The sequence below is a fragment of the Aethalodelphis obliquidens genome, unplaced genomic scaffold (genome assembly GCF_003676395.1).
Source record: "Aethalodelphis obliquidens isolate GAN/ISIS:26980383/991018 unplaced genomic scaffold, ASM367639v1 scaffold1, whole genome shotgun sequence".
Lineage (NCBI taxonomy): Eukaryota > Metazoa > Chordata > Mammalia > Artiodactyla > Delphinidae > Aethalodelphis > Aethalodelphis obliquidens.
Genome location: NW_020837945.1, coordinates 69,700,559 through 69,726,055, shown reverse-complemented (window position 1 = coordinate 69,726,055; position 25,497 = coordinate 69,700,559). Strand labels below are relative to the sequence as shown.

General features: G+C 43.4%; 1 protein-coding gene across 7 annotated transcripts in view; it reads right to left on the bottom strand.

The window, feature by feature from the left end:
* The window catches only part of KALRN (kalirin RhoGEF kinase), a 637,474-nt gene that overhangs the window by 239,697 nt on the left and 372,280 nt on the right, over positions 1-25,497 (bottom strand). For 4 of the 7 annotated variants that reach the window (XM_027106834.1, XM_027106853.1, XM_027106826.1 and 1 more), the window contains exons 16-21: positions 22,380-22,499; positions 16,225-16,443; positions 13,001-13,150; positions 10,557-10,671; positions 7,640-7,755; positions 7,015-7,137 (exon numbers count right to left, since the gene is read on the bottom strand). In XM_027106834.1, the coding sequence (XP_026962635.1) occupies positions 7,015-7,137; positions 7,640-7,755; positions 10,557-10,671; positions 13,001-13,150; positions 16,225-16,443; positions 22,380-22,499 (843 nt within the window). The remainder of the gene's footprint in view (positions 1-7,014; positions 7,138-7,639; positions 7,756-10,556; positions 10,672-13,000; positions 13,151-16,224; positions 16,444-22,379; positions 22,500-25,497) is intronic. The other 3 variants (XM_027106844.1, XM_027106854.1, XM_027106809.1) reach the window with 1 other exon arrangement.

The following is a 25,497-nucleotide window of genomic DNA, read 5'->3' as shown; positions in this document are numbered from 1 at the left end:
GAGAGAGGGAGAGAGGGAGAGAGGGAGAGAGGGAGAGAGGGAGAGAGGGAGAGAGGGAGAGAGAGAGAAGAGTGAACAAAGCTAGTGTCCATCATCACAGGGCTAAGTGAGGTGGAGCCCTGACGTGGGTCAATTCCATTTCTAACAAGAGTGTGTTCAACATCTACTCTGTCCACATCACTGTGCAGAGGGCTATGGGGAAAGCCCTGGGGGGTAAACAAAAGAAGAAAACGAGATTTCCACCAGACTGTCTATATCCCTAGAGGGACAAGATTTTCACACAGAGTAGTTCAGTAACTCAGGGCATTATGTAATTGAATGTCAGAATAAGAAATATGTATAGTTAACACGGCAGGAATTTTAAAACAGGAAAAAAATGAAGGTGGGCTGGCAGGGGCAGAAAAGGTGTCATGGGGGAGGCGGGACCTGTGCTGGGTAAGATATGGAAACGGAAGGGCTATTCAAACAAGCAAACGCTTGCTCAGAAGAATATTTACATAATATTCTGAGAAGTAATCTTTTATCTTTCCGACTGGGGGAAAGTAGGTACAAGGTTTGGATCATGCTACGATCTGGGTAATTGAGGGAAACTGAGACAGAAAATCACTGGATCAAGAACAGAACAGACAGGGCTTCCCTGGTGGCGCAGTGGTTGAGAGTCCGCCTGCCGAGGCAGGGGACACGGGTTTGTGCCCCGGTCCGGGAGGATCCCACATGCCGCGGAGCGGCTGGGTCCGTGAGCCATGGCCGCTGGGCCTGTGCGTCCGGAGCCTGTGCTCTGCAACGGGAGAGGCCACAACAGTGAGAGGCCCGTGTACCGTAAAAAAAAAAAAAAAAAAAAAAAAGAACAGAACAGACAGAAGGGCCTTTCTTTCTTTATGCCACCACCCTCACACGTGCCTCTCCAGGCTCACCCACAGCCCCTCCCACGAGAGACTGACCCTCTCAAGAACTGCCAAAGGGAAGCTTCTGGCCAGAGAGGCAAGCAGAGAGAACTTGGTCCCCCACGGCCAGGGCTCCCGCTCTGCAGCAACTCACTCAACACCTTCGAGCCTCTCCTACCTCAGCACAGTGGTCTGGTCCCCAGGGCTGGGAGATAAGGAACCAGAAGAGCTTCGGTGTGAAGGAAAGAAGGTAGGTAGAGGACAGGAGAAACACCTCCTTAGCAATGAAAAGGCAAAAATAATGGCGCTGGGACTCGGTTAATACAAGATACCTGGTATTCCAAGGACTTCCATTTCTTGCATTTAGGGCTTCCCCTCTAACCCGGGAAACAATTTTTCTTAGGTTTGTCACTTACTTAAGACAGTGATTAATTTTTGTAGCTATAATCAAGAAATCCATCTTCATATAAAATCTTGGACACACACATTTATTCTCTGCTCTTGGTAAGGAGACTTGAGCACGAGATGGGGGTTTATAGCCAATTGGTAGCAGCAGTCCTACCAGAGCAGCCCTACAATTTCCTATCAGAGGAAATTATATCCTAAAACATCAAAACTGATTCAGAGTCAACAGGGATAGTGGCTTGTGATCAAGAGCATTCCAGGTACGTGTGGGACCCAGGGGGAGCAAACAGACAGTGAAACTGGCAGCGTAGACAAGCTCTTCCCCACGTGGCCTCACGTGCCCACGTGACCATCTCCACTGCTCTCCGTGGCCCCGAAATTCCAGCCATGTTAAATAAACCTCACCTGCCCCCCACAATGTGATGAGTGGCTCCTCCTCAGCCCTGCTTTCACCCCAGTGGCCCTCCCTCACCTCTCCTCCTCCCCACAAGCCGAGTGGGAGGTGCCCTTCCCAGTGTTCCCACAGCACCACACACACGCTGCTACTTCGGCGTGTATCACGCTGAGTTATTTATATCTCCTTCATTAGACCATGTGCTTCTAAGAGATGAGTGTGATCTTATTCATTTGTAGCTCCAATGTCTACTATGTCTACCATAATAATAATAATGTTGAGTAAATGGATGAGTGCGTAATTATTGTGCTGGGAGGTGAGTAAAATTAGACCAGCAAGAATTGAAGGTTTACAGTGGGAAGAATTAGATGAAAAGATTTGACCCCAACCATGCCCACGGCCCCTACTGAGAGCAGTCTGAAGTGATTTCTTATACGTGGGTGACTACGGTGGCACAGTGCGACCCGCCCCATGCCTGGCTACCGCTGATGAGATCAGAGGTAAAACTTGTCCCACGAGGGCAGCCCATCAATATGCAGCCAGTGACTTCCAAGGTGTCCTGGCCTAGAAGCTCTGACTAAACAGGGACAGGGGCAACATGCTGGGTCAATTAAGCTGGTTTTTCTGGGGATGTGAACTGTAGAGACAGGGAACTGGGTGGCTGGGTGGAGAGTAGAAGTGAAAGCAAATAGTAGAGGAGAGAAGGGAAGCTGAATCACAGTGGTGGTCGTCATGTATGCCCGATCTCCTGAGATGAGCTGACCCGGAAACGTGGCTGCTGGAACTGCCCTGGTCTTGGGTGACATCCCAGTTTTCATCTCCAGAGGTGAGACTATGCCACGTGTCTTGTTCTTCCCATTGGGCTGAGTCATTCAGCTTTTCCTGGGCTCCTTCGAGGTCCAGCCGCACAGCTTCTGTCTTCTTTATTTCCACATACAGCCATACAAAGTCTTTTCCCCTTCTAAACTTAAGCCAGCTTGAAACTCAAATCTTGCCACCAAGAAGAGTAACTTATACAGACTGATAGAGTGGGGGTCAGATTGTAGAGGTGCTTGCATGTTAGGTTCAGGAGTGTGGACATGATCTTGTGGACAAAGGGAGCTTTTGGGGGATATAATTCACTTGGGCCTGGAAATTTAGAACACAACTCACTTATCTTGGGATTCTTGTGTCCCCTAGTGTATATTTTGCCCTTTCATTTTCAATTCTGTGTTTTCTGCTGGAAAAGACAGAGGTTAAAAATAAGGGTTCAGTAGTTCTATTTTTCTTATTTTTTCTCTTCCTGCCTTCTTTTGATCAGTTAATATTATATCATCTTCCCCTAATCAGAGCACCTTACAACGAATATAGTTTGTAAAAAGCCCTTTTGGTATCTCTTGAAAATCTGACAAGTCTTTAAAATTTAGCCTTCTTGACATATTCTCATAATCTAATTATAAGCATCCAATTGGCCTTTCATTGCTGACCTGCCTTGTACTTATTGATATATTCTTTGGGGGAATGGACTTATTGTGCTCCCTGAGTGGGAAAACCGTTCCTTGAGATGTATCTTCATATTCATTCCACAGGAGAAAGATTTGCTTGTTAAATATGAAAAACTAAACCTTTCAAAAATGTCTATCACATGTGAGCTATGTTCATTCCTCTTAAGAGTCTCAGAAACGGAAACATGACCATGTTTTATCTGAACTGTTTAGATTCTACTTTTCTCGTAGAAAGTGCCTCTCTGACAAGCCCAGTGTTCCTTTTCCTGGCTATCTGAATTCAAAGACATGATTTAGTTCAGCTAAAGCTCCAGTCACTTTCATTATCACTTAATTCTCTTTTGTTAAGAAGAAGCTAGTCCAGTTTTTCTTATAGCTTCTTTCACTTTCAGAGGTAAAATTATCAGTTTAGAAAAGCGTTTTCTCAACATCATTACTCATCGAGAAATGTAAATGAAAACCACAATGAGATACCACTTCACACCCGCTAGCATGGTTATACAAAAAAGACAGACGATAACCAGTGTTGGAGAGGATGTAGAGAAGTGAGAACTCATATACACCGCTGGTGGAAATGGAAAATGGTGTATGCACTTTGGGAAACTGTTCGGAATTTCCTCAAAAAGTTAAATATAGAGTCGCCACCTGACCCAGCCATTCCACTCTCAGGTATATACCTAAGAGAACTGAAAACATATGTTCACACCAAAACTTGTACACAGATGTTCACAGCAACATTATTCACAGTAGCCCCAAACTGGAAACAATCCAAATGTCCATCAACTGATGAATGTGTAACAAAATGTGGTTTATCCATACAGTGGAGTATTATTCAGTCACAAAAAGGAACGAAGTACCGATGAAGTACTGCTACAACATGGATGAATCCTGAAAACACTCTAAGTGAAAGAAGCCAGACATGAAAGACCACGTATTATGATTCCATGATTCCATTTACATGAAGTGTCCAGAACGGGCAAACTCATAGAGATAGAAAGTAGATTAGTGGTTGCCAGGGGCTGAGAGGAGGGGAAAAGGGGAGTGGCTGCTGATGCATACGGGGTTTACTTTGGGGAGGGATGATATATTCCGGAACTAGACAGTGGCGATGGCTGCACAACCCCGTGAACGTACGAAAAACCACTGAATTGTAAAATCAGAAGAATCTAAAGAGTCTTGCTGTTAGAAGAAATAGAGTTCTTCCAGATGTCAAGATGATTAAGCTTTCCTATCACCATGTACCTTGACCCCTTATAAATTTTGAAACCCACAGTAGGAAAATATCATTGGCATTCTTCTAACTGGGTTGTCCACAGCATACCACAACAAGAAAATCTTGTTTTCCTCTTATCCTCATCCAAATTCTCTTTATCTTATTTTTCTTCTCACATTCGTATATGGCTACATAGAAGGTACCTTTTTATATTCAGTGTTTCTTCTACTTGATCTGTTTCTTTGGAACACAGTATAATAATTCAATATACTCAGTATACTCTGTTGCTCTGTTCAATCATGAGGGCCACCATACTTACTGTCGTGCGGTTTAAGCTCAATTTGGTTTCCATTTCAAATTCACTTTATTGGTTATAAAGATTAAAACCAAAGATGGCTGGCTAAAAGAGGTTTGCTTCTGGTAAGTGGGACTGCAGTGGGGCCGGAGGCTACTGCCTTTCATCAGAAGGTCCCCAGCTGGATTTGTTATCTTGTAGATATTCTCATGACAAATAGCCCTGAAACTTGGAAATGATAGATGGGAGGATGAAATCTCATTAAGAGAAACAGTTAAGAGGGAGAGAGAACAGAGAGAGAGTCAAAGTAAAAGAATCATATTAAATAGAGGTTTGGGGAGGAAGCATTGTTGAAATCTACCCAAACTTCTTTTTCTCTTATGTTCTCAAATATCTGTAGCCTCCCTTCAATGCATAAGATATAGTTAGGTACGTGAATAAAGCATGGTTCTTGTCCTTTGGGATCTTGCAGGCTCATACAGGAGATAACGCTGCCGGGAGGACAGGATGGTCCAGGTCAGGTGCCTTAAGGGCTGCACAGACAATGTCTGCAGTGCAGGGATACGCCGATTGTATCTGGCTTGTAGGCAGGGACACAGAGGAAGAGGCACTGAAGTGGGAAGGCGGGGTCTTCTTAAAAAGTACAAACTAGAGAGAAGGGAAGGATATTCTAGGCAGAGAAATAGTATAGAAAAGATACAGAGGCAAGAAAATAAATGGTGTATCTCTCGGAGGGTAAAAAAATAATATCCATTCAGCTGGAGCATAAAATCTGCATAAACACATTAACTGAAGATACAGTGGCAGTGGTAAGGTGGCACAGTCGTAGACGTTGTTGAGTGTTGCCTAAAGGCACTGCATAATCATTAAAGCTCTTGAGCTGGGTGGTAATCTGACCAAAGTGGTGTTTTAAAGATGAACGCCAGTGAAGGGCAGGATGGGTTGGAAGGAAGGAAAGGCCAAATGCATGGAACCCAATTAGGGTGACAACAATGTGAATAGAAAAGAGAAAGACAGGAAGACTGTAAAGGAAGGATGAATTAAATTGACTGAATGGCTCTCCACATTTCCACTTCAGTGATGGACAGACTCTGATCCTAGGAAGTTCTGGGTTTCTGCCGTGATCCATCCTACGTCAGTAGGATCACCAGTGGATCTGATACTATTCAGCCTCTTAGTGGTTCGTTGTTGACACTATTTGGAGAGGGGCAGATAGGTGCAAAGTGGGTAATTCAAAACCATTTTCATTTGGATTTGAAAAGGGTTCTGTGCGTCTGCCACCTCCTGGGCACTGTCTGCACTAGCTGGTATTGAAAGGAATCTCTTATCTGAAATGACAGTCCTTCTCATTGGGTGAAAAGGTCCCAAAGCTCACAAGTGTGCAGGGGAAGGCTCCCCACTATCAAGAGTTCAGAGTGTAGGATTCACAAAGTGGATAACCACTTCTGAAATACCAGCTCAGGAACGAGGCTAAGGGGCTAATTTTGTTGCAGCAGATTAGAGAGAAATTTGCTGTAGTGTCAGAGGGATCTCTGGATAAGGTAGGCATTAATACGTTGCCCCGCACCCCGACTCACGAAGGCTCCTCTCATCCTGGGAATAGCATCTGCCCTATGTGGAAGTGATGCCAAGGATGGTCCTCCATGGCAGGGAGCCCCGTGTGAGGGACAAGGATGCTACAAAGAGGGAACTGAGACAACAGATTTCACTCAAAGCCAAGGGTCCTCCGATCAAATCCTGGCTGGGAAAACAGATGAAAATGAGATTTCCTTCTATTATATTATTTTCATTCTCCACCTCGGTGTGAATGGGGGTGTGAGCGTGTGTGGTACGTGCACCAGTGCATGTTTTGCTCCCCAGAGACTTCAGCCTGGCTCATTTGCAGGGTGAGGCCCGAGGGAATTAGTCAGCTCCGGAACCTGCTTTGTGAACCCACACACAGCCACTGGCCCTTCCCAAAAGGTGGACTTCCCAAGCCATTCAAATTTTAAGAATATGTGGCTGATATTCCCACACAATGTGCATTTCACATGAATACATTCCTTTGCCTTATTTGGTCTGAAAGAATACAGCAGATTCCAGAATCTGGAGCACGAAGATGAGTACCGTTTGGAAGCACAGCGTGTAGGAGTTGAGTTCCTGCATACAGAGGCTCTACCAACAGCTGCATCTCTTTGGATGTTCTGGTCTCAAAGGAAATGATCCTACCTGTGTGTCCCCCGCCTTGCCTCTGTAGTCAAGCATTTCTGTGTACAGAGGCTGTCCTCCCTCCCACAATGTGAAATTGGCCAGATTGAGGAGTGCTGGGTGGAAGGGGAGGGCTCCGGGATGCTTCCTACCTTGGCAGGCACCCTGAACTCTCCATATTCCTTCAGCAGCTCCTGAGTCTCCTCTGCGGTCTCCCCCGGGGAGGTATGTGTTGAGAGGTAATATTCACCTGTTTCTTGGATCCAGTCCAGCGCCTGTAGGAGGAAACAACCCATTCAGTGCCCCAAAAGCCAGCTGTTAGTAAGAAAACATTCCATGCTCTGATGTGAAGGTTTGTAGTTTGGGACAGCATGATGGGCCTAGGAAATGCCGGCACGATTCAATCAGTATGTAGCGTGGAAGTTGATTTTATGAAAGAGCCCTCCCCTGTTAGACCTGGAACAACCCACCAGCAAAGAGAGTGTCTTGTCCATTGGACTGGGGACCCTTCTAGGCCAGGCCCAGTGTCATCTATGAGTTAGAGCAATCTGCCCCCAGCATCTCCTCCCAACTCCTGGTACCAGACTCTGAACAGAGTGCCAGGTGAAGGCTGAATGGCTGGTCAGCACAAGGATGCTTTCTTCTTTCCATCCCCACCTCCCGTCTCTACTCTGCCTGCTCCTATGACCCTCTTGAGGACTGTCCCAAGTCTTGGTCACCTAGGCCTCTGTATGGTCCCCAGAACTGAGGCAATGCCAGGGAAAGCTCTGAACATACCTGCTTGGCGCTTCGCTCAAACACCACGTATTGCTGGCACTGGTCTAACCGCCGCTTCTTCAAGGTCCAGAAGTGCAGGACACGGTTCTCCCTCTGTAAGAGCTCACTCAGGATGGCTGCAGGGCAGAGAGATGGGCGCTGGTCACAGGAAGGTCCTGAGCAAATCTGACTGGCTGCTTCAGCCCCGCTCCCACGTGCCAGATAACTGAGACCTTCAAGTCTCCCCATCGGACTGATCCAGCACCAGAAGCAAGGGAGCAAAAGTTTGGTCCAGAGAGCATTTCCCAGAGATCAGGGAGACTGGGGGAGGGCCTGTTGATGAGGTTCCATCAATGAAGGGGGGAAGAGGATGTCCCCAGGGTGACTTAAAAGTGACTCTGATTCTCTTCACGCCAAAGCTAGTCCTTGATGATGAGAGACCTTGGGAATGATCGGTGCTGAAAATAATAGCTAACATAACTGGCGCCTGGGAGCCTGCAGAGAGTGAACGGACTTGACAGGAACACCAGCCACTCTAGAGGGCTTCTAGGAGAGGGCCAGAGGGGAACGGCATGAGGACTGGGGTAACGGCATGAATAGCCATGTCACTTGCCACGAGCTCTGTCCCATACAAGGGGCTGTGCACTTAGCACTTCAACAGCACAATCTCAATTTTAAAACCTCTAAATTATGGGCCTAGGGAAGCTATGTTGGAATCACGTCATCACGGAATCATGTCTCTAGGCCCAAACTTCCATGCTGGTTGGGACCGATCATAAGAAAAGCTAAAAGCTATTCTCACGTCATCTCTAATGAAGGTGAGTGCGAGGATGTGTACAAGGCATGGGGCACCACGGTGGCCGTGGGAGCTGTTTGTCCATGTCATGTCCCTCCCTCTCTCTACTTCTGTTGTTCTAGAAGCAGCTGGTTATGTGGATGGATTTCTGAAGTGTCTAATAGTCTGTCCTAAGCTTGAAGCAATAAAATTTATTTTGTGTTGTTTGCCTCCTGCTTCCTGCTAACTATATTAGATACTAATAAAATACACAACAATGATGCTATGGAAAGCTAACACTTATTCAGTACTCACTATGTGGCAGGTACGTATTTTCACAGTACCTCAGGATGCATGGACCACTATTATCTCCATTTTACAGATGAAGAAACTGAGGCTTAGAGAGGATAGGAAACTCGACCAGGGTCAGTCAGATAAAGGGGTAGAGCTATTTGACTTAAGAGCCTGGGTCCTTAGCCACCTTGATCTACGGAGTTATTGTGCTCTACAGAAAAGGCACAGCCCAAATTGCAGGGCTTGTACTTAGAAGTTTTTGTTGACTTTGTGTACTTTTAATGCCCTACGGAAGTTTGGCTCTCTAAGGACAGAATCTGTCTCTCCTCTCTTAGGCTCAGAGCTTTTATGGTCCCTATTATTCACCTCTCCCTATATCTCTGCCCTTATTATATGTAGCTTTTTAGTTCCTCCCCAAAGAGACAAAGTGTACTTCCTCACCCCCGAATTCAGGCTCAGTCACATGACTTTCTTTGGCAAATGGGCTGTTAATAGATAGGACACAACGAGGGGCTTGAAGTGTGCTTGTGCACTTGAGCTTGCCCCTTAAACCTCTGCCATCACCTCTATAAGAAGTTCTCCTGGGTAACCGCTGCCCCTTCAACCAAAGTCCCAGAATTAATCCGCATGGAGCAGACAAGAACCCACCCTGCAGTGAAGGGGCCAAGCCAGCCAGACCTGCAGCCTCAAGCAGAATCGCATCACTGAGCCCAGCCAAGGCAGCTGGTCCCCAAGCCAACATAGTCATTGAATGATAAATGCTTATAGCTGTAGGCCACTGAATTTCAGGCGTTGTTATGCAGCAATAATTGCTCCTGTAATAAAAACTTAAAATAAGTGGCACTGGTTTTGGGTCCAGGCAGCAGGTGGAAAGGAAATGGCTATAGGAGAGATTGTAGGTCCCTGCTCAGGTGGAAGCTTCCATTGGGCAAAGACAGTGAGAACCTGTGTTTCCTTTATTACTCTTTTTGTCTCCTAGTCAGAGTTTTGTTCACTGAGGTCCCTCTGTGGTGGCTGAGAGAATCAATCCAGCTCAGGTGAAAATCCTAATGAGTTTCAGGTTTCATTTGTGCCCCATCTGGTAAACTTTCCTTTGGGCAAACCCTGCCCTGGCCCCCACGGAGGTGCGGCACATCCTGCTCACCCTGGGTGGCCGCCACTCTCAGCACACAGGGGCGGGGGCGGGGTGTGTGCACTCTCAGCAGGCAGCTGGCCTCACCCGAGCTGCCACCTGCACTTGGACATCAGAACACAGGCTTTGAAAAATCTGCAGGAAGGGGAAGGTGACATAATGCTAGCCACCCACAGGGCCCCTCGGCTGCAAACAGGGTGGCACATCTGGAAAAGGAATGCTACTTCCCTCTTCTCTGTAGGGATCTTTGATTACTAAGTTTAATTCTCCCCAGTGGCCTCTGATCTTCGCACCTCCTGAGTTCCTTGAGCAGGAGAGAGGCCCTTCCCAGAGCAGGTCCGAGCTTCCCTCTGTCTGCTCGGCAGCTCGCCAAGCCGGTCCCCACTCCCCACTCCAAGTCAGCGTCACTTCCCTCCCTAGCCTTGGTCTCTGGGATTGACTAGTGGCCATGTACTGCACAGTGTAGATACCTAGAGACCATCTGTCATTTCAGAAAATTCTATTAGCGGTGTTCTCAACTCTTAAGATAAATGCAAAAGCTCTGGGGAAATTTTACAGTCATTTTCCCATCCCAAATCCTGAGGCATGTTGAATCGCCACCACCCACACCATCCCACGTCACACTTCTTCTCATGCAAGGAGAAGAACCAGGAAATCTGAGGTCACATGAAGACCAAGTACCCAGGCTCTGGTCCATGCGGCTGAAGTGGCTCGAGGCCGGCAGGGCTTGCACTGACCTTTCACTTGCTGCTCGGGTCCTCGGGTGTGACTGGCGGCACTGGGCATGCTGACATTGTTCCTGTGGATGTACTTGAGAAAGACCTCAGCGTTCCGCCGTGCCAGGGTGCAGGCCTGAGAGAGACAAGGTGTGAAGCCCCACACGTAAGTCCGGGTCTGGTAGGGGCACATGATCTAAGACACTGGAGAAGGGGTGCTGGTGATGATGCTTCTGGGGCTCTGGGGGAACAGAGCCCTGGGGCAACTTCCAGTTTATGCATACTCCAGTTCCAATGCAGGAGACTCACTCACTCTTTTGTTGAGTAAAGAAAAGCTCCCTGTGCCTCTCCCCTTTCCATCACAGACAAAACCAGAAATCAGCCACCCTTTGACTACTACGTGTTGATTCAGCGTGACCACCTGAGAGTGACTCTCAGGTTGGTTTCCCTCTGCCACCAGAATGCCTCGTATGTGACCACTGGTGTAAGCCACTTTAACATTAGCTTAATTTAGACTTGAGAAAGCAAATTTAGTGATCAAACCTATTAACTGTATGTTCCAAATCTAAATGGAAATTGCCCATATTTTAGAAACATATTTGTCCATCAAACCCACCCCCGCCTCAATAAGACTACTAAGGATCCTACTGCTGGGAAATATCAGTCATGTAAAGGGGTAAGAGCCATTGTACCGCCCCCTTAAGACTCACAAGAGTGGTGGGTAGCAGAGAGGACAGGTCTGTCCCATGCTATTGTACCCAATCCAGGCCCAGCAAGGGCAGGAGTCATGAAGCAAGTCAGGGCTAGGATCTAGGTCTACCAACAGAGTACTTCTAGTTTCTCTCAAGACAAGAGATTTTCTGAATTTCTTTAAAAAGCAGTATTTTTCCTGATGGTAGAGGTAATACACGCTAGTCCATTAATGTTCAATCCACAGTTTTCAGAATTAAATCATCTCTAGACAAAACTGCTAACTTTTAAACGTCTTTATACTTAGCATCTGATTCTACAAATCATATGGTAAAAAAATTACTTTAAATGTTGCATTCCCAACAGTGGCTTCTGGGAGCTCTGGTAAAAGACTGCTAGTGGGTCCTTCCACTCTGAGGCCCATGAATTTAACAGCTGGACAGCGGTCCAAAGCTAAGGAATCCAAAATCAACTAATGTATACACATGGAGAGCTCGCTCGGAAGTCCATTGGGCTTGTAATTCCCACAACAATAAGGAGTTTTTCAACTATGGTTTTAGGCACATATGGAAAACATCAGAACATTTTCTTTTTTCCTTCTTCAAAAGAAACATTTAATTTTATGAAGACATACCTTTATACTTCTATTTAAAATATCTGACACGCCCTACATAAATTGTTTTGTTTTAAACTTTGTTTCATCATAGGGAAGACTTTTAAAATCATCTTAAGCCCTGTATGGAAGAATTTCTATTTAATCCTGTTAGTAAGAGCTGATTACTAAGAGGTCTGATCAAATGTGGGTACAGATACCAGATAGACGGGAGAAGGGCAGGGAGAGGTCATCTTTAAAAAAGAATAAAAATAAAACTTAAAGAGGTGGTCAAGTAGAGAAAATCCCTAATAAAAGAAAGGCAGTTAATTACAGAATTGTAGAAAATCAGTGGCAACATGTCAGGGTATAAAAATTCTCTTTTGTGCTTTCAGAAACCTGAAAGGAAGCAGCACATGAAAGCAGGGAATTTGAGAGAAAATGGAGCCTTTAGATAAGTTTTAACACTGAAGGCTCTGTTAGAGAGGAGATCAAAGGCAGGAGGAAAGAGACTTAGGAGAACTTCCCACACCAGCTGAAAGCTATTCAGAGCAGGACTGTGCTTCCTCTCTGGGAAGCTAAGGCTCTTTTAAAAACAAAACAAACAAAATAAGGTATCTCTCTCTTCATACAGCACAATAAACAGTGTTACATTCATTGGTAATTGGTAATCATGAGACTGATAAATAAATAAGATGTCTGAATGTATTTCTTTAACTCTTGCCCTAAATTTTGCATCATCCATTTATAAAAGATGTATTTTAATAGTTTTCTATCTAGGCTTATATATTTCAATTAAAATATTTTTATAGATAAATGAAAGTAGGTATTTTTCTCACTTCACATCAATGGGATATCAGGATATTTGTACATGGCACCAGTAGAAACGAAGCATCCTAATTGCCTAATTACACAAAAAAGTGCTGAGAGAAATAAAGAATGTTTGAACTGTAACCTTTCAACTTTTCAAATTAACCAGCCAATATCCCCTCTACAAATGCCTTCTTTAGATAAGAAGCTAGAAAATAGAGGGGTATGGGAAGCCCACATGAAACAGTGAGAGAGAGAGAGAGAGACAGAGAGACAGAGACAGAAAGGAGGAGGCGGAGGCAATGGGGAGAGTGAGACAGCAGATAAAAACCAAGACTAAAGTCCCAGACCTTGGATGACAATGTGCTCTCACCTTAAGAAAGGCCTCCTTTTGTTCCAAATGTTTACTGATGAGTGGGATGACGTGGTCGATCTCTGCTGCTGGCCCCAATTTATCTCGTCCACCACACCAGTCCTCATCTCTCCGGTATTCTTGCTCTAAGCTCTCCAGGACACTACAGACCTAATGAATCATGGAGGAAAAACTTAGTAATTTAATCATTTAAAGGTCCTATTTTATGAGGACCTTTAGCTAAGAGACCCCTACAGAAGTGACATTTTTCATTCAAAATCTAATTTGTAGACTTAGGTGCACAGTGCCCCTGAGACATCTAAGAAAAGTCCAGGAGGCAGTGAGAATCCAGCGTCTGGAGCTTGGGAGACAAATGACTACCGAGATATGGATTTTGGGATTATCTTCTGACAGTTGATGGTTGAAAGCTGAAGCTATGGGGGTTGATGACATCACCTAGGGATAGTATGCAGAGCAAGAAAGGAAGAGAGACTAGTAATTTGGGGGGTTTCAAAGTGTTTTTATATATTATATTGCTATAATCTTATGATACGTCTATGAATTAGGTAGAACAGGAGAAAGAGGTTTGCAGAAGATAACTGGGTTGCCCAACTATCTGTCCTTGCCCTACAGGAAATAGCCTCAAGTAGAGGTAAAGGAGGAAGTTGCCTATGTTGTGTGACTTATGGGCCATAAATGAATGTTACCTTTTCCCTCCCTGGGGAAAAATATTCCAGCAAAATTGTTTCAAGGTACTACTATAAGGCAATGACATCTCCAGGCCTGCTATTATAAAACGCACATTTCCTTCAGAGGGATAACAAATTTGGGCTGACCTAAAAGATAGTTAAGATGGTTTTTCAGTTCTAAAAATGCTGAGAGGCCATGCTCTAAGTGACCTTATAGATGAACTCAAAAGACCAAAAGCATTTCAAATGGGGCTTAGAGGGAAAGTTAGGTTGAGTGCATCAGTAGGAGAGCAGGGCAGCCTAGTGTCAGGGCTTAAGGAAGGATGCAGAAAATAGAAACTCATTCCTATACTTTCCTTCAATAGTCTGTGGCAGCAGGGGAGAGCAGCTCTAACTACCCTTGGCCTCCTCTGTCTGAGAAAGGCATCTCTTTTGGTGAAGGACGTGGCATTGGATAAGATGCTTTCTGAGTTATGAACTGAACTGAAAAATAAGCTGAAAGGTGTCCCAGGCAGAACACCCCCATAGCCTACATGCTTCCCATGTCGTGAGGAGGCCTATCCCTGAACTCCAGCCGGTTTCTTTAGCACCACACACCTCTCCTGTTGCAAGGCCTGAAAACATGCAGGAGGCTCACGTCTTGAGAGAAAACAGATTATACACACACAAAAACTTTAAGAAAACGAGTACTTGACACCTATCCCATGACAGTATTGGACTTAAAACCAATCAATTTGGGAGCTAGAGGAAATGGAAAGATTATCCAGCATAAGTCCTCTAATTTAATAGGTGAAGAAACAGAAATCTAGAGAGATAAAGTGACCTTTGGTAAGGTCATTTCAGGGTCAAATTTCCTGACTCAATCTACTGCTTTGTCCCCTTCAGCATCTTGAACCATCTCAAATTGAAATCTGTATATGATATTAGACAGGGGTTAAGCCTCATTTTTTTCATATGGATATTCAGTTGTCTAGCACCATTTGTTACAAAGACTTTACTTATTGAATTGCTTTCTCAGAAATCAACTGACTGTATATATGTGGGTCTACTTCTGGAACCTCTACTCTGTTCAACTGTGTCTATTCTTACACCAATGCCATTCTGTCTTGACCACTGCAGCTTTAGGGTAAGTCTTAAAATCAGGTAGTGTAACTCCTTCAACTTTGTTCTTCCTTTTCAAGACTGTTTTGGCTATTTTAGTCTCTTTGCATTTCCATGTAAATCTTAGAATCAGCCTATCGATTTCTATTAAAAAAAAAAAAGCTTGCTGGGGTGTGATTGGGATGTGCTGAATTTACAGATCAACTGGAGAAGCTCTTTATCTCGTTAGTTTGCTGCTCCCACTTCCGAGGCCATCAAAGGCATCATCTCTCTGAAACACTGAAAGGAGGACTGAGAGAAGGTCTGAAGATGAATACTGGCTGCAGGGCCCTCTGACAGGCATGTTATGTTTGCTCTGAGATAGACTTTCCCATGGTCCCTGTAAGTCACCCAGAGGAGAAGGTTTCTCTATTTCTACCAGGGAGTGATTTGAATGAGGAAATTATTTTATACTGAATAAAATTACTCCTGTCTTAAACCTCTGTTTCATGAAAAGAGTCCCCTAACAGCACCCAAATCATTTAAAAATCCTCTTAGCCCTTGCGCATATTGCTGTACAGATGTACTAGTAATGGGTTTGCATTTTTATGGCCCTGCTGTAGGTGTCTCCTACCTTTTCTCCCACAGCTGCACCATCCTACCAGTTAGGCTCACAGTTCTCCAATGACAGAAAGCTGTGTTTCCTTATTAGACTGGGAACCCCATGAATGAAAGAGCTGTATGTTTTTCAAGCAGTGCATAGTGCTTGATTGTGGTAAATTAGACTGTGTTCAGCAAATTGTCACTCTCCCCTCCCAACCTTCACAGGAGACATATACTGCCATGCTTGGTTGATGTTGGCTTGGCCATGTGACTTGTTTTGGTCCAAAGGATGTTAGAGCATGTGACACAAGCAGATTTGAAATGCACTTGCACAGTAGATTTTGGGTTCTTGCACTCCTGCTTTTCACCATAAATATGCCTCAGGTAAGCTGCTGGTCCAGAAGGAGAAATATAGGAACAGATCCAGACCCAACCTGCAGCTTGGAGCCTAGTTCTACCAAGCTCAGCCGAGATCAGCTGAACACCGGACACTTAAACAAAAAATATGTGCTTATTGTTTTATACCACTGGGTTGAGGGGTGATCTGTTACACAGCATTATTGTGGCAAGAGCTAACTAGTACACCACTCAAACTTGGCACTCAGCCTACACCTACCCAGTTTCTACTTCAACACCGAAATCCTGTGAGGTTGAGAAATTTGTAAGAAACAAATCACACAGTCCACTCCTCTAATGGAAAGGATTATAAGGAAGCAAACCATGGTATTTCCACAGATCATTCTTCTACTCTCAAAGGCTAGTACTGAGAGGAGTGGCTTCTTGCTGAGGAAGATGCTGCAGATTTGCAGTGTGAGGCAGAAAACAGTCCTCCGTCAGTCTCAGCCCCACACATTCCACAGCCCTCTCCCTCACCTGCTCAGAAGTTTTGTAAAAGGCCACTGAGGCATTGACCAGTTTCAGCCGGTCTTCCATCTTCAGCATAAGCTGCTGCCAGTGGAGGGCCACCTTCTCGGCACATTCCCGGATGGCGTCCGCGTCGTAGTGGCCAGCCTGGAGCAGTGCCTCAGCTTTCTGCTGTACCTGCAGGGCACTCTGGTGTGTCTTCTGCAAGGAAGTGGCATGAAAGAGGGACTGGGCACAAGGGGAGGAGAGAGAGGTCCGTGGGAACGACCCAGGCGTGGTATGGGAGGGGGTGGAGTGAGGCGTGAGTGGAAAGATGCAGAAAAGTTAAAGAGCTTTAAATGACTGATTCAAACATGTTGTCATCATTGTTTCTTAAGCATATTTTTAAAAAGAATATCAAACATTTTCATTAACTAGTTGTTCAGGTCCCTAACTCCTGCCCCTACTCCTTTCTCTTTACTTGCACCACTCTGCATTTTAAAGACATTTCAGTTTCTGTGCTAGAGAAACGCAGTTGTGTATAAATCTGCTTCCTGATTGATTCATCCATTAGTTAAATTTCCTTTTCAAATCTAATCATAAAATTATTCATCATGAATTTTCAAAGGAGGTTACTGCTGTAGTCCCATTCTGCAGATCAAATAAACACAGCCCATAAAAAAGATCCCCAGGTCACACAAATCTCAACCAACAATGCAATCATTTTAAACATGAATGATCAGTTTTAAAAAGGTTCCAGTAGAAGGAAGACATTTGGCAGGTTAATAAAGTAGAAGAGTAGCATCTCACACCACCTCTTAGTTACCAAGGGAAAAGAGCAGCACAGTAGATAATTCAGCTTAACACATCATCCCACATTACTACCTTATTTATGTTTGCCTTTAGGATAATCTATATTGTAGAAGGTTTGTTTCTTATTCAGGGTAAGTGTCATTCTCTGAGTTCACTTCAACTGTAGGGGGTGGGGAGAACAGGTTGGAGAACTGGGTGGCAGGGAGAGAGCCAAATGGGATCACAATGTATTAAAATAAAGGACGGATGTGGATGAGCCATACGACTTCAGAGAGCTAATATTATCCCAACTTCAGCTGCTGGAATCATTTCAACCCAATGGCACAGGACTAATTTGGCCTTTGCACTTTCAAAGTAGAGCTTAGCTGGCAGTGGAGAAGAGCAGCTAGAAGCCCAGCACCTCACTCCAGAATGATTTCTGCCCTTCTTGGGCTGCAGTGTTGGGACAGTTCCCCAGAGCGAATCCATCAGCCTCCTGTGTGTGAGTACAACCTCCCCCTCTTCTCACCTCTGTCTCCCCCTTCACCTTCATTGCAGATGGCAGCCTGTCTAGAGAGTCTATCAACCACCTCCTGGTTGCCCTCCCCCGCCCCACGCCTGAATCTGTCCTCAGTGTCAGCTATGTTAGCACGACCTCCTCCAGCAGCCTAGACTCCTTTATTCCCTGGCTTTGCCACTGAGTCGGGCTTCAGTCCCGAGGACCACATTAGCATCTGGGTTCCTAATTGCTGGATGAAGCTAGAAAAATAAACTAACAAGTAGACACGATCCACTAAAAATCCTTGGTTTCTTTCTCTGTTTTACTTATTGGTACCATTTTCTTTCCCCGCCTCCTAAATGTAGAGGCACCCCAAGGTCCATTCTTGGTTTTGGTTCATGTCTGTAGAGTTCTCATCCTTTCCCTTGGCTTCTAGCATTTCCTCTTTGTAAATGGCTCTCCAATCTATATTTCTCGCCTGATATCTGAGCCTCGTCTTTAATTGTCTTCGGATGTGAGGGTGAGCTGCCTGTCACACCTCTCACCTAGGTCAGTAGCACTGATTCGGATGATCTAGCTGCCTGCCCCATGTTAGTCACTGACAAAGATGCATTCTCAGGAGAAGTGAAATATCTTCCCAGAGAGAAGAGGAACCCTTGCCAAGGAATGAGAATGGCTTTACTGTCCAGTCAGAGCCTCCACCTTCCTCCCAGATGTCTGCTCAAGTTCCACACCTAAACCTAAACTCCTCCTCCCTCTGAAACAGTCTTCCACGGCAGTCCACCATCCTGTTGACGGTGCCCTCCTCACTCCATCTAGGACCACTGTCTTGTCATCATCCTTGCCTGCTGCTCCTCGGCCTGAAACCCAGTCCAGCTCTCACCACTTTACACCTAGGCCTCTGTGGTGGTCACCTGACTAGTCTTCTCCCGCCTTCCATTTCTAACCCATCGAACCCGTCCCTTACATTTCTGACAGATTCTCTCTAACAGGAAGTGCTTCAATTAAGAGAATCCTAACATCCTTTCCAGTGCTAAAACCCTAATTTTATGCTCTAAACATCACTTCCATCTCTCAATTCACACGCCTGCAATGGTTCACCCACTGCTATGAAATCAAGTCCAAACTTTAGAGGATGTTATGAAAAGCCCCTCACACTGTGGTCCCAAGTACTTCATTATCACGTAGTACTACTTCCTTCTAAAGACCATCTGAAAACAAACTTGCCATTGCCATCTTCATTCTCCCTGCCTTTAAGGAACACATCTTAGAATCTCCTCATCTGTGATCCCGTCTCCCTTGGAGACTCAGTTCAGATCCAACCTCCTTCGAAGAGGCCTTTTTGGACAGCCTGAGACTTACTAAAAACTACCCTCTTCTGAATACCTATATCACTCATCTAACGCCTGGCTGATTTTCCTTACTTAAGACAGTGAAACTCTCAAGGCAAGGACTGTTTTTAAAAAATCCCTTTAATAGCTGTCATTTAACCAGGTATGTATTCTGTGCTAGGAACTGTACTTATGCATTTTTTTCCTAGTTCTCATAATACTACTCCAAGGTGGATATTATTATTCCCATTTCACAGATTAAGAAACTGAGACTCAGGCTGGTTAAGGGACTTGCCCAAAAATGTACATCCAAGGAAGTGATGAAACCAGATTCAGGTTTGACCTATTCCCAAATCTATGTCCTTTCCACCATATCACACCATATCATTTCATCTCTAGCAATTAGAACGGTATCTACAGTTTCTCATTCAGAGAAAGGGTTCACCAAGTGAACGTTAGTGATTCTGATAATTATTTGGCCTCTCCTCAGTATATGAAACCAGCATATAATTGTCATCATAAATTGGTTATTATATATTTTCTCTGAGAATGGAGGAGATAGAGGAGTAACTTTCATTTTCCTATAATTTATGCTGTGTAACAAATCCTCTTCCTTATTCTGAAACTCATTATTATCTAATAGTCCTGGGAGCCCCTTCTTCCCTTTGATTACCTAAATGATAAACTCTTATGCATATGACATAATCTCTGCTTTGCTCAAGCTTGAGTCATTATTTTGCATTTATTTCTACTATTATCTAATCCTATTGAGTGCTGTATCTTTGAGACATGGATTATCAAGGATGTTCATATTTAGTAGGAGGACATGGAAGAAAACCGAACCAAATCAACTGAATTTATTATCCAGTTTTAACTACTGTTTCTGTCACAATGCTTATGCTTAAAATACATAAGAGGATTTCAAATAAAAATGGATTTTAAAATCAAGTGTGTCTCTATGACGTTCACAGTTCTTGAAGACACATCAGCCACAACATTTGGATACTAACAAACAATAATCTGGGTTTGTTGATAAAGCTATGCTTCTGGAGAGCTGTGTACTGCTCTGCACTCTGAATGGCTCTGGGGAACTTTTTCTGTAACCAAGGCTACCTCAGGTAAACATTCTGACCTTCTTTAAGGAGACCAAAACCTTCAGACTGATGAGGCCACCAAAGCTAGGGTGAGCAAACATCTTGGTTTGCCCATGAGAGTTCTAGTACATGCTGATTTTCCTGGCTTAGTTATTAACAATTCCCTCCTTCACTCTTAAAAGTGTCTCAGTTCTAACAATAACTTATATGATCATCTTACCTATAGCCATTTTTATTTTCCCTTCTGGAGCCCAGGGTTCTTTCTTAGGGCTCAAGAAGTCAAATTATGTTCCCTGTCAGTGATCACTGTAAAGGCCTCCAGTAACAGTATCAAAATGGGTTAAATCAAACCAGACTAGTTAGATCTCCTATCAACTTGCTTAAATCCCCTGGTGTACATTCCCCCAATGCAGAACCTGGCCTAAACTGACACATTTAGAGAGAAGCACAAGCCATCTGGAGAAGGAACGTATGTTGAAATTCTGGCTCTGTTCTCTTCAATATCCTAGCCAAGCTGCAGACCCTGCCTACCTTCCATTCCCAAGGTCTATGAGAAATCCTATCTATTCTGCCATGTCCCCTTGAGTCCACAGACATAAACTCGACTGGAGTCTATATCTCAACATCTATTCTAAGAATATTTGATCAAGTTGCATCCATGAAATTAAAGAGATATAGATGCTTAGTGGGCCTCTATTCTGTTAAGGATGCAACAGCATCTAATACAAATTCATACACACTGCATATGCAAGTCAGGTGGAATTTGGTTATTTCAATAGCATTGCTAATGCATTTACCCACTATTTTCTACTAGCTCATTGAGATACTCAAGGGTGTCATAACGCTTGGTTTTTGGTGTTTTGTTTTGTTTTTTTTTGTTTGTTTGTTTTATAATGCTTGGTTTTACTTGCCCAACGTTTGATTAAGGGACTGAAAATTTAATTACCTGATGGGGCAGGTAAACCTCCACATTCAAGATAGGCAACGAGGAGGTATCGCCAAAGGCTGTTCTCTCTCTGCCTAGCATCCCTCACAGCTTCATGCCAAGCCTTGAACGTGACTGCCCAACCTTCGTTCTCTTCACTGCTGCCTCTCGATGGGGTTTTGACCACTGTGTGCCTAATCCTTGATTATAATCCCAATCTTGATTTTTTCCTTTACAATGAATAGATTCCAACACTCTAATATTTGGGCATGCCAGTAAAATGCAACAGAGCTGATGATAAAACTTCTTTCCTCTGGTTAGTTCTTCCTTAGAAAATAATTTGTCCATACTGTGTGTGTAATACACAGTTTATTTTTAACTCTCAAATCTCAGACAGGAGTCTGGTATGAGCAAGGGTTCCTAAGAAGTTATCAGACATCTTAGAGAAATATATCATTCATATCAATGCTATGTTTTCACATACAAGATAGCTTTTGGAAAATTAAATGGTTGAAATCAATCAATACTAGCTTAAAAATAGCTAGCAATCAGTTGGATCACTGTATTAAAGATATACTTATTGGCATGGACAGTTAAAATTTTATCATTGTTGTGTTTTTTTAGTAGAAGACAATCACCTTTGCATTTCTTACACACTCAGAAGTGGGTTAAGTTTTATACTGAACCACAAGTAATGGATGTCTTTGAGGTTTTCACTCCTTATCTCTTTTCCCATTGGTACTGAACTTATTTTATTTTTAACATAGTTCCCATGTCCCATTTCCTACTCTTTTCCCTACACCACTCTAGAACAATCAGTTCGAGTCTCTTTGGGAAGGAAATGTTCTAGTAGAAAGGATAATTAAAGATATTATTTAAAGCAAGACAACATTTATATTAGACTATCGTAAGTGGAGTCTTATTTTAAAATAGCCTTTAAAACAAGCCTTGGTGAGTTTCTGGTTTCAGTTTATTCTTTAAATATGACTTCCACCAGCATTACTGAACAACTATTTTCAGTGAATCAGACTATCTAGTACAGTCTGCTCCCGTGCTCACTACTCTTGTTAAAAGGCTGATCTGACAATGGAATCTAAATGTCACATGTAAACCAAACGTTTAAAAGTGGAATCCTAGTTTACTAATGACTTCTGCAGTTCTTTATCCTCAATCCTGAGGGAGCTTCAACTAGAGGTGACTTCTAACCTTTTAGCTTTGCATTTCTCACATGGTGCATAGTCCATAATGTAGAAAAAACTCAGTGGACCAGGGGCCTTGAAAGTGAAAGGTACCAATAAGTAAGAAAGATCCACATTTGGAGTGTGAATACTTGTCTTCCAATACCAGGCTTCCCTGGGGTGATGAAGCCCTGCATTTGTTTCTCCATCAATTCCTGGGTCATAGGGAGGCTACCTGGCCCATTTCACTAGAAAGAGTAATGGCTTCACCACATAAAGGAAGACCCACATCTTGAGGAATCATCCTGCCTAAGGTGCAGAGTAGAGAGGGGAAGGGAGGACAGTGCAGCCAGATTTGGGTGTTACCTCGATGGCCAGTTGGAACTGCTCGTGTTCCCGCTGCAGCTGCTCTGCTTCCGACAAAGAGCTGGCGTTGACCAGGCTGGCGTTGAGCATTGACTCCCCATTGCGGATCCATCCCAGGACCTAGGGAGTTGGGACAAGAGCACAGGTGAATGGCCTTTCTGTGACAGGCCCTTCAGTCAGAGAGCTTGCTATCTCCTACCCACAGTTGAAGACAGGACAGGAAGAGTCTGGATAATTAAAATCTCCTTAAATTTGCCTCATACCTTGCACCATAAGGTACTTATTTTAAGTACCAACCTCATTCCCAGCTTCATCTTTTCTTTCCTACCCTTATCACTCCTCAATCCCAGGCTCCTCAGCCCCTTAATTTAAACATTACTTCATCTGATTGCATTGTATGTATGTTTCCGAGGTTCCATCTGGAACATAGTACGGTATAAATAAATAAATTCCATCTGTTGGTATCCCTTTCATTTTTTTAAGGCCCAATTCAAATATCAACAACTGCTTGAAATCTTCTATACCTAACCACTCCCATTAGGAACAATCTCTTCGTCATCTAGTGAAACCCAGATCATTTTGCATGTACCACCTTTGTGGCACTCACCAAAGCCTGCCTTATTCAGTTATTTCGACCTATGTTTCATCTCCTCCCCTTACAATGTAAACTTCCGCAAGACCAGAGTAATATATGAGTCATATTTTAATCTCACCCAATGCCTAGCACAGTACCTTTCATACGACAGGTATGCAGTCACGTGTTTGAAAGAGTGAAAATACCCAAGTCACCGTGGAAAATACCCAAGTCACACCTGAGCAGTGTGTCCAACCTCCTATACCTTGCAAAATAGCCAAGAGTAGACAGGTTTGAGCTTTGATTGGTTAAACAATCCAAAGGGAGGAGAAATAAAACAAGCAAAATAGCATGAATCATCCATACACTGGATCATTAGAAAAAGGGAGAATATGTTATAATTGATTTAAATTATTTAGAGGCAATGGCTAGGCTGAGTAAAATTTCTAGGTGACCTTAATTAGTCCTGGGGGAAAGAAAACTCAGCTAGGGAATATTAAAATAGAAGGAGAAATAGCTGACACTGTCTAGACAGTCCCAGCTAAAATAGAGATGTGGCAATAATCCAGCTAATAGAGTCAAGTGCAAATAATCAAACTGGAAGTAACAGGCCTTGAAAATCTACCTTGTGTTTGGTCATCAGAAAATTGCCAAATATTTGCTTTATTAAGGAGTCTGAGAGTTTGCTTGGAGAGGAAATAAAAATTCTTCTGAAACGTTAAGATCAGTAAATACCATCCATCTGTTCCCTCAAGGCAAAGCAGAAGACACCACAATCTGTTTCAGATTTTTTTTCTTCTTCTCTCAACTTCTTCATGTTAAACAATTAGAAAAATATTAAGTCTGGTCTCCTATTCCATAACCCTCACAGGCATTCCTCAAATGTCCTCCTTAGGCAGAAAATGACTGATACCATATTGTGCATGGATAACATCAGGACATAAATCCCACTGAAGCTGGGCTACTTGGAATTGAGATGTTAATTCATGGGCAGTCTGGCAGATTGTGGATGAGATGCCAATCTGTAAAGCAATTAGTTCCAGGAAATAACTGCTCAGAGCGTATGTGTGAAATCTCTGATGCCACTGGTGTGCTGTAGCTGGCTGACTACAGAGGTGTTAATGATTTCTAAAAGCTGGCTGCAAGTTCGGGTACATGCATCCATGGATTGCATGCCCAAATGCTTCACCTCTTTGGAAAATGGAGCTCACAATTTATATTTTTGAACGACATCAAGTCCTTCTGCAGTGATTCATCACATCTTGCTTGGTTCAAGATTCACTTGAGGGTGTCAGAGAAACATTTTCTCAACGTGCATCACAAATCAATGCTTGAGGGACAATTTGATTCCCTCTGGGCCTCCTGAGTCTTGCTGGAATATTTTCCTCTCTAGTTTCAGTCAACTGAAAACATCAGTTATAGCTATGGTTGTGAGGTCACCATCTACCGGGTTTTCCATTTAGAAATACTATAGGTTTTAGTCTCTACATCTTTCATTAAATGATGCCATATCCTTGATATCCTTGTTCATTTTTATTTCCCAAATGTTGTTTACACAGGCATTCCAGGACTTCAACATGGGAGGTTTGATTTTAGGAAGATAAAAATGCACTGTAGTTCAATCAATGGCTTGGGTTCAGGGGTGGGACTGATGCCAATGATTAAACTACCAAGTATTTTTATCTTCCTAAAATCAAACCTCCCATGCTGAAGTCCCAGACTCAGTCCTAGAAGCAAAACTGGGAATGTGTAGAAAGAGCATAAAATCTGAAGTCAGAATACCTGGCTTTGTTACTGCCTGGTAAATCCACTTAACTCCTCTGAGCCTCAGCTTTTTCATCTGTAAAGATAGGATAATGGTACCTTCCCTTCCTATATCAGGCTGGATGTAGCGTACCGTAAAATGCAAAGCCTGATGATGGTGGTGCTAGCGATTTTTAGTTTTGAGGCAAAACTAGCTAATCCTATGATTCTTCATTTACACGTCTCACAATGAGAAGAGAAAAAGGTTAGGAATATTAACTTTTATTCTAGTATTTGTAGAGCTTATTGACATATTCTGATGTGATGTAAATACTTAGCTGTTTTATTATCATCAGTCTTTGTGCTCTGATCAATGCTAACTCTTGTTGGTATAATTTTCTATTACTGTCATCCTTTATCTTTCTAGTTCATAAAATTGGCTATTTATTCTTGTGTGATCATCCAAATGAGAGAAAGGTAGTAGAAGAAATTTTGTAACAAACTTGCGAAAATGTTGGCCTACTAATCTTGAGCTGCATGACTTTGGAAACATCACTTAATCTCTCTGAGGCTCAGTTTTCTTAACTGTAAAATGGTAAATCGCAGGGTATGGATGAAATGAAATAATTCTTGTGAAAGTATTTTGCAAACCATATAATGTAATCCTTAACATGAACATTTTATATTGATCATTCGTCTTAGACAACAGTTTACTGATAAGTTAGATGGTCTTTGAAGGTCATTTTGAGCCATAATATTCCATACTTCTTTCAAAATTCAGAGACTGCCCCTATAACCATA